This window comes from Schistocerca cancellata, chromosome 12 (genome assembly GCF_023864275.1).
Source record: "Schistocerca cancellata isolate TAMUIC-IGC-003103 chromosome 12, iqSchCanc2.1, whole genome shotgun sequence".
Lineage (NCBI taxonomy): Eukaryota > Metazoa > Arthropoda > Insecta > Orthoptera > Acrididae > Schistocerca > Schistocerca cancellata.
This window is the reverse complement of record NC_064637.1, coordinates 108517282-108526935: the sequence shown is the minus strand read 5'-3', so window position 1 is coordinate 108526935 and position 9654 is coordinate 108517282. Positions and strand designations below refer to the sequence as shown.

Sequence of the window (9654 nt, the reverse complement as noted above, 5' to 3'; positions counted from 1 at the left end):
ACAGGATACAAGTTGCGTGGAGCAGACAGCATTCCGCGTTATGCTGATCGCTGCAAAAGAGATATGCATAGGTTACATGTATGTATGGTGTCCGAAACAACAGGTACCATGCGGAATCTGCAACTGTGATACATGTTATATAAACTGAAGATGGAATGGGGAGAACTGAAAGGAAAGGAAAGAAAAGAAAAGGCAAAAAAGGAAAGGAAAGGGACAAGGAAAGGAAAGGGACAAGGAAAGGAAAGGGACAAGGAAAGGAAAGGGACAAGGAAAGGAAAGGGACAAGGAAAGGAAAGGGACAAGGAAAGGAAAGGGACAAGGAAAGGAAAGGGACAAGGAAAGGAAAGGGACAAGGAAAGGAAAGGGACAAGGAAAGGAAAGGGACAAGGAAAGGAAAGGGACAAGGAAAGGAAAGGGACAAGGAAAGGAAAGGGACAAGGAAAGGAAAGGGACAAGGAAAGGAAAAAGGAAATGAATAAGGGAAAAAGGAAAAAAAAGGAAATGAAAGGAAAGGAAATGAAAGGAAAGGAAAAACAGGAAACCAAAGGAAAAACAGGAAACCAAAGGACCAAAAGGAAACCAAAGGACCAAAAGGAAACCAAAGGACCAAAAGGAAACCAAAGGACCAAAAGGAAACCAAAGGACCAAAAGGAAACCAAAGGACCAAAAGGAAACCAAAGGACCAAAAGGAAACCAAAGGACCAAAAGGAAACCAAAGGACCAAAAGGAAACCAAAGGACCAAAAGGAAACCAAAGGACCAAAAGGAAACCAAAGGACCAAAAGGAAACCAAAGGACCAACAGGAAACCAAAGGACCAACAGGAAACCAAAGGACCAACAGGAAACCAAAGGACCAACAGGAAACCAAAGGACCAACAGGAAACCAAAGGACCAACAGGAAACCAAAGGACCAACAGGAAACCAAAGGACCAACAGGAAACCAAAGGACCAACAGGAAACCAAAGGACCAACAGGAAACCAAAGGACCAACAGGAAACCAAAGGACCAACAGGAAACCAAAGGACCAAAAGGAAACCAAAGGACCAAAAGGAAACCAAAGGACCAAAAGGAAACCAAAGGACAAAAAAGAAACCAAAGGACAAAAAAGAAACCAAAGGACAAAAAAGAAACCAAAGGACAAAAAAGAAACCAAAGGACAAAAAAGAAACCAAAGGACAAAAAAGAAACCAAAGGACAAAAAGAAACGAAAGGGAAAAGAAAGAAAGGTAGGAAAAAGGGAAAAAAGGAGAAAGGAAAAAGGGAGAAAAGGATAAAAGGGAAAAGGGAGAAAAGGATAAAAGGGAAAAAAGGACAAACGAAAAAGGGAAAAAGGATAAACGAAAAAGGGAAAAAAGGATAAAGGAAAAAGGAAAGGAAAAAGGAAAGGAAAAAGGAAAGGAAAAAGGAAAGGAAAAAGGAAAGGAAAAAGGAAAGGAAAAAGGAAAGGAAAAAGGAAAGGAAAAGAAAACGGAAAGGAAAGGAAAGGAAATTAATGATATCAGCTGCATTGGGAATTTATGTGTAATCACTGGTGACGATTGAAAATGTATGCCGGGCAGGGATTCGAACCTGGGATCTCCTGCTTGGCAGGCAGTTGCGTTGAGCACTGCGGCACCTACGCCACCTGGATACAGTGTTCATCGCAAATGCTATGACATCTTGGCACACTCTCCGGCTGCCCCACACTCCCACCTACCGCCACCTATCAACAGTCGCCGTCCATGTCCTCCATGCTCACTAACTTTAGATTCTCACTGGAGGTCCAACATAAATGAGCATCTGCACTGAGTGTTGTAGATTTATAACCAATCGAGGGGAATTAATTATATAAATGTGTGGCGTCTGTTCCTTCGGACATGTCAAACACAAGGTTAACGCAACTGCCGGATAAGCAGGAGATTCCTGATTCAAGTCACTGTCTAGCACACGTTTTACCTCGTCGCCACTGATTCCACATAAACTCCTGATGCAGCGAACATCAGCAGTTCCTTTCCTTTTTCCACTCTCCACCTTCAGTTCACATAATATGTACTGGTGTTGTATTGCTGTCATCTCAGTGTGAACCAGTCAACTCGCTTCCACTGTGCTTCTCTATGCTGCATCAATGCAGGTACTGAAAGCGCCATCGCTTAATTTATCACATATCGTATCCCCTAAGCATGAACCGGATCTTTTAATTGCAGTGTGCTCTCTTTACATGTTGTAGATAACCTTTCGCTCCCAACATTTCATCAGTGCTATAATGCGCACAAAATTCTGTGGCCGCTAGACGCGCAGTCGGCTGGTTTAAGTGTTGGAAGAGCAGCGATGGTGGGGGGCCGCTCAGGGCGCTGGAGGGGAAATGCTGAGCTCCAGAGGGAAAGTGTGGTTCTAAACTAAAGCCAACACTCACATTTTTAGTAAATATTAAAAGGGGCCCCACCAAACCAACTCTTGTGCCATGACCATTCAAAAGGTCTGTTGTCACCTCTGCTTTCGTTAGAATCTTAAAAGAATTCCGCCGAAAATGCAGCGGTTTATTTTCGCCTGGCTTCTTAACCATTTGTAACTTTCAGAGAAGCGTCATGAGTGACGAATTTCAAGTAAAACAACAATTTCTTTGTTGCCACGTCAAAATCTGCTTGTTCTGCCAAGATACAGTGGAGTTTACACTGTATCATCTCAGTAATATCTTGTGCGAACACAATTGTGAGAGAATTCTGAAACAGTGGTTTATTAAGTGAGTATCTGAGGAAACGTAAGGTCAGTAGCTTGTGAAAAAAGCACAACCTCGGTACAGAATAAATGTGTAACGTCTTCACTTATGTTTTTCCAAGACCCATAGCGTTTCTCGTTTCACTAACTGTCGATGGCCTTTAAAAATTACGTTCTTTCTTCATTTACATCTACATCCGTATTCCGCAATCCACCTGACTGTGTGTGGCGGAGGGTACCTTGAGTACCTCTATCGGTTCTCCCTTCTATTCCAGTCTCGTATTGTTCGTGGAAAGAAAGATTTCGGTATGCCTCTGTGTGGGCTCTAAACTCTCTGATTTTATCCTCATGGTCTCTTCGCGAGATATACGTAGGAGGGAGCAATATACTGCTTGACTCCTCGGTGAAGGTAAGTTCTAGAAACTTCAATAAAAGTCCGTACCGAGCTATTGAGCGTCTCTCCTGCAGAGTCTTCAACTGGAGTTTATGATCTCCGTAACGCTTTCGCGATTACTAAATGATCCTGTAACAAAGCGCGCTGCTCTCCGTTGGATCTTTTCTATCTGTTCTGTCAACCCTATCTGGTACGGATCCCACACCGGTGAGCAACATTCAAGCAGTTGGTGAACAAGTTTACTGTAACCTACTTCCTCTGTTTTCGGACTGCATTTCCTCAGGATTCTTCCAATGAATCTCAGTCTGGCATCTGCTTTACCGACGATTAATTTTATATGGTCATTCCATTTTAGATCACTCCTAATGCCTACTCCCAGATAATTTATGGAATTAACTGCTTCCAGTTGCTGACATATATTGCAGCTAAATGATAAAGGAGCTTTCTTTCTATGTACTCGCAACACATTACACTTGTCTACAATGAGATTCAATTGCCATTCCCATCACCATGCGTCAATTCGTTGCAGATCCTCCTGCATTTCAGTACAATTTTCCATTGTTACAACCTCTCGATATACTACAGCATCATCCGCAAAAAGCCTCAGTGAACTTCCGATGTTATCCACAAGGTCAAATATATATACTGTCAATAGAAACGGTCGTACGACACTCCCCTGCGGCACACCTGAAATCACTTACTTCGGAAGACTTCTCTCATTTGAGAATGACATGCTGCGTTCTATTATCTAGGAACTCTTCAACCAATCCCACAATTGGTCTGATAGTCCATACGCTTTTACTTTGTTCATTAAGAGACTGTGGGGAACTGTATGAAATGCCTTGCGGAAGTCAAGAAACACGGCATCTACCTGTGAACCCGTGTCTATGGCCCTCTGAGTCTCGTGGACAAATAGCGCGAGCTGGGTTTCACACGATCGTCTTTTTCGAAACCCATGCTGATTCCTACAGAGTAGATTTCTAGTCTCCAGAAAAGTCATTACACTCGAACATAATACGTGTTCCAAAGTTCTACTTTCGTCGAAAAGGTCTGTAGTTAGTGGAAAAATACGGTGGACAATGAAGTTTTATGTAGTAACGATATGGTAAAATCGACTCCTCTTTGCGTGCTGTCATTTGCCACAATGTCATTTCGATATCTGAAACCGCTTATGAAGTATGAGGAATGTTTTGGATCTTCCACTCTGGCTTCATCGCTGGCGCGGCGTGATCGCAAGTAAGTGTGCTAGATCATATCAAATGCAATCTGCGACCTAAATTTCATATGCAGCAACATACTAACAAGGGAACCTCCCCATCGCACCCCCCCTCAGATTTAGTTATAAGTTGGCACAGTGGATAGGCCTTGAAACACTGATCAATCGAGAAAAAAGGAAGAAGTTGTGTGGAACTATGAAAAAAATAAGCAAAATATACAAACTGAGTAGTCCATGTGCAGGATATGCAACATCAAGGATAATGTGATCCCCGGAGCGCCGTGGTCCCGTGGTTAGCGTGAGGAGCTGCGGAACGAGAGGTCCTTGGTTCAAGTCTGCCCTCGAGTGAAAAGTTTAATTTTTTATTTTCAGACAATTATGAAAGTTCAGGCACTTACACATGATGAACTTCGCTCTCCAAAATTCCAGGACATGTTCAGATTTGCTTGGACATATGCAGGATTTGACGGTCTACACACGGAAAAATTTGAAAACGTTAAAAACATGTTTTGACAGAGCACAGGGAAAACTGTGTGGCTGTGAAACTATTGCATTTATCTGTTGCAGTTTATGTGGCAAACTCTTATGTTTTCATCACTTTTTTGGGAGTGATTATCACATCCACAAGAAAACATAAATCGGGCAAGGTAGAAGAATCTTATTACCCATTCGCCAAGTGTACAAGTTAGGTGGGTCGACAACATATTCCCGTCATGTGACGCACATGCCGTCACCAGCGTCGTATAGAATATATCAGACGTGTTTTCCTGTGGAGGAATCGGTTGACCTATGACCTTGCGATCAAATGTTTTCGGTTCCCATTGGAGAGGCACGTCCTTTCGTCTACTAATCGCACGGTTTTGCGGTGCGGTCGCAAAACACAGACGCTAAACTTATTTCAGTGAACAGAGACGTCAATGAACGCACGGACAGATCATAACTTTGCGAAAATAAAAAATTAAACTTTTCACTCGAGGGCAGACTTGAACCAAGGACCTCTCGTTCCGCAGCTGCTCACGCTAACCACGGGACCACGGCGCTCCTGAGCTCGTATTATCCATGATGATGCATATGTTACGCATGGACTACTCAGTTTGTATATTTTGCTTATTTTTTCATAGTTGCACACAACATCTTCCTTTTTTCTCGATTGATCTGAGTTCGGTGTTTCAAGGCCTATCCACTGTGCCAACTTATAACTAAATCTGAGGGGGGTGCGATGGGGAGGTTCCCTTGTAAGTAACATGCACCGAATCCAAAATCATACCGACCTCTATTTCCGAATTTCGGACAGTGTCTTACTTTCACGTGAATATAACAATAATTACGACCATTAACGAAATCATGGGAACATTATCATGAACCTGACATATAAAGGTATAAGTAAAGCAAAAATGAAATATTTTACCGAATAGTTTCTGTAAAATTGATTCTGAAAGATTGGAGGGTGTGCGCCCAGATTCTGTCATAGCTTACTGGCTGAAAAGTGGGAAACAATTATCGGCCTCCCCTTCCGAAAAACTAATGGAATCGCTCAGCACTTTGGACGAAAACTTGTCACTGCCAATTGGCCACCGTATCTTGCGCGACTGTACTTTCCGAACTTCAAGGAATGACCTCAATATTAATTAGTGTTTTACCACAATAGTTATCATTTCAAGAGCTTTACACTGGACTCGCATTCGGGATGACGACGATTCGATCCCGCTTCTGGCCATCCAGATTTAGGTTTTCCTTGATTTCCCTAAACCGCTCCAGGTAAATGTCGGGATGGCTCCTTTGAAAGGGCACGGCTGACGTCCTTCCCCATCCTTCCCCAATTCGATGAGACCAATGACCACGCTGTCTGGTCTCCTCCCCCAAACAATCCAAACCCCAACCCAAACCGCTCTCAACGTCGATATGCAGCAGGATTTTGGAACATATATTGGGTTCGAACATTAAGAATCACCTCGAGGAAAACTGCCTATTGACACACAGTCAACATGGGTTTAGAAAACATTGTTCCTGTTAAACACAACTAAGCTGTTTATTCACACGAAATGTTTTGTGCTATTGACAAGAGATTTCAGATCGATTCCGTGTTTCTGGATTTCCGGAAGGCTTTTGACACTGTACCACTCAAGTGGCTCGTAACGAAATTGCGTGCTTATGGAATATCGTCTCAGCTATGTGACTGGATTTGTGATTTCCTGTCAGAGAGGTCACAGTTCGCAGTAATTGACGGAAAGTCACGAGTAAAACAGAAGTGATTTCTGGCGTTCTCCGAGGTAGTGTTATAGGTCTTCTGCTGTTCCTTATCTATATAAACAATTTGGGAGACAATCTGAGCAGTCGTCTTCGGTTGTTTGCAGATGACGCTGTCGTTTATCGACTAATAAAGTCATCAGAAGATCAAAACAAACTGCAAAACGATTTAGAAGAACTATCGGAATGGTTCGAGAAGTGGCAGTTGACCCTAAATAACGAAAAGTGTGAGGTCATCCACATGAGTGCTAAAAGGAACTCGTTAAAATTCGATTAGGCGAAAAATCAGTCTAATCTAAAAGCCGTAAATTCAACTATATATCTAGGCATTACAATTACGAACAACTTAAATTGGAATGAAAACATAGAAAATGTTGTGGGGAAGGCTAAACAATGACTGTGTTTTATTGGCAGGACACTTAGAAAAGGTAACAGAGCTATTAAGGAGACTGCCTACACTTCGCTTGTCCGTCCTCTCTTAGAATACTGCTGCGCGGTATGGGATCCTTACCAGATAGGACTGACGGAGTACATCGAAAAAGTTCAAAGAAAGGCAGCACGTTTTGTATTATCGCGAAATATGGCAGAGAGAGTCACAGAAATGATACAGAATTTGGGCTGGAAATCATTAAAAGAAAGGCGGTTTTCGTTGCGACGGAATCTTCTCACGAAATTCCAATCACCGACTTTCTTCAGATTGCGAAAACATTTAGTCGACACCGACCTACATAGGGAGGAACGATCACCACTATCAAATAAGGGAAATCAGAGCTCGTACAGAAAGATATAGGTATTCATTCTTTCCGCGCGCTATACGAGATTGGAATAATGGAGAATTGTGAAGGTGGTTCGATGAACTCTCTGCCAGGCACTTAAATGTGATTTGCAGAGTATTCATGTAGATCAGGGCTTCACAACATACATGCTCGCGGAGCAAGCTGTGAGCAGCAAAGCGCGAGCACCGAGCAGCGCGAGCACGCTACCCCCACTACCGGACCAGAGCGGAGAGTGGGGAGAGTCACGTGGGGCACACAACAGCTGCCGCCAGTCAATGTAAATCCGCGGCCACCTGCAGGGATATCACTCACGAATTATTACTGCGACAAATGAAACAAATAAAGGAGACTGTACACGTGCCACATAATTTTATTAGCTTAGTGTATGCGTCTACCATCTGTATAGTCTGTCTGTAAACTGAAGAGCGAGCGAGCGAGTCCCCACTCTGCCAACCCAGCTACGTCACAAGGCGCTTCTACAAGCTGTTTCACAACGTAGTACCGACCCTGCCGCGGCGCGCGATTTAAATCTGTGGCGACGCCGTACACAGATACGTCTCGGCTGCGTTTATTTTCAGACAAATGCATTAAGGCCATAAGGAATACAAAAGACGATAGCTTCTTTCGAAATACAACAATAGAGTAAATAATATTAACATAAGAACTGAAGTCAGGATTCTACTACAAACATAGAACCGAATGCCTGTTCATGTGAATATGGTACATGTTCCTCCACTGCTATTCGTAAAACGAACCGCACATGATTCAATAAATCTGTAGAATTTATGGCTTGTTCTTACTTTGTGTTTCTACTGAAAGGTAGAAGTTTTCATTGAAGGACTGTGTTGAAACTTAACAATTCTTGCAACATGAAGAGTGTTAAAAAAGTAAGCAGAAATTTATAATTTTATGTGTTAGTCCGATTTGCACTACTTTTTTGTCACTGTCTTCGTGAACATGTCTCTAAAGTATGTGTACAATGTTATGCATATTGGCTATTTACTCTGTTGTCAGTTGTCAAAAAGATTACATGTGTTTTGGTAGCATCAACGATTATTTGTTTTGTATAAAAATAGATCAGATAATCTGTATCAAATTTTGTTGTAAGAATGGAATAAAATGTATGAAATTTTTAGAAATATTGAATATTGCTTTTGGTGAACTTGTTATGAGTAAACCAAGGGCATACAAGTGGTATAAACATTTCAAAGTGGGTCTTAAAGGGCAGCAGTTTTAACAAGTATGGATGAGATTAAAAATATGCAGTTAGAAGACCTATAAACTATCCCGAAGAAACAGTTCCTAAAGTGTTTCAGGAATTTGAAAAAGCACTGGCATAAGTGTGTAGTATCTAATGTGGAATATTTTGAAGAGTGTAACATTGCTGAAGACTAACAAATAAAGTTCTTACCAAAAAATAAAAGTTAATATGTAAGCGCACCTCGTATGTCAAGCTTTCTGCTTGGAAATCCAGAATCGGGGTATGTGTTTCGAAGTGTTTACGATAGCTATTGTGCACATGTCTTAAGCAGTATGTCTTAGAATTGGGTGAATAGTGACCGAGACAGAGATTTAGTGTTCCATCAGCATCAAAGGTTTTACGTGATTTTGAAACTGTCTATAAGGATGGGTTTCCTCACGAAATTATTAATTTCCTTCGTGGCGATTCCAGTAAACCATGCGGCTTATTTCCGCGTTTCTTCTTTATGCGTCCTATTGGGCGAGGCTGACGTTTGCCTAAATTACAGCCGTTTGGTTGGGAGTAGTAATATTAGCCAACAGTTCTTTTTGCGTCGCCTCTTTAACATACGCTGTACTAACATTAGAGACGATCGAACGCTTGTTACTCCGCAAATATCTTCTTCGTATTCTGCACATCTTCTTACAATGCTAGACGATTATCCATCACTTCCGGATATCGAAGTATATCAGTAAGTATACAAAGTTAACTGACACTGGCAACTAAAATCCCACGAACAGAAACGACGTATATCACTGCACGCCGATCTGCACCGCTACACAGGTAACGGGCAACAGATTTTGGGTGCCCCTGTAGTCCGGTGGCAGCGTTCTTCCGGGAAAGGCCACTTCCCCCACCAAAAGCGCTGCTCGCTCTTCAGTTTACAGACAGACTATAGACACTGAAACTAAAGAATTCCACGACAATCCTATATTTTCAACACTTTCTTCAACACCTCCGGTTGTAGTGTTCTTCATGGCTACTACATCGAGGAGCTCCTCCCTCACCTGAAGATCTCTATTAACACCTCCAATAAATATGGCAAGCTGCGCTGTTCCAGTGATATCAACACTTTCGTCCAGAGCTA

The 9654-nt window shown here is 42.2% G+C and overlaps 1 protein-coding gene across 1 annotated transcript; it reads left to right on the top strand.

Moving 5' to 3' along the window:
• The first annotated feature begins 501 nt into the window (after window positions 1-501).
• LOC126109495 (nuclear speckle splicing regulatory protein 1-like) lies at window positions 502-1230 on the top strand. The gene has a single exon (XM_049914520.1). It carries the CDS (start codon window positions 502-504, stop codon window positions 1228-1230), a length of 729 nt encoding a protein of 242 aa, XP_049770477.1.
• Window positions 1231-9654: the final 8424 nt, after the last annotated feature.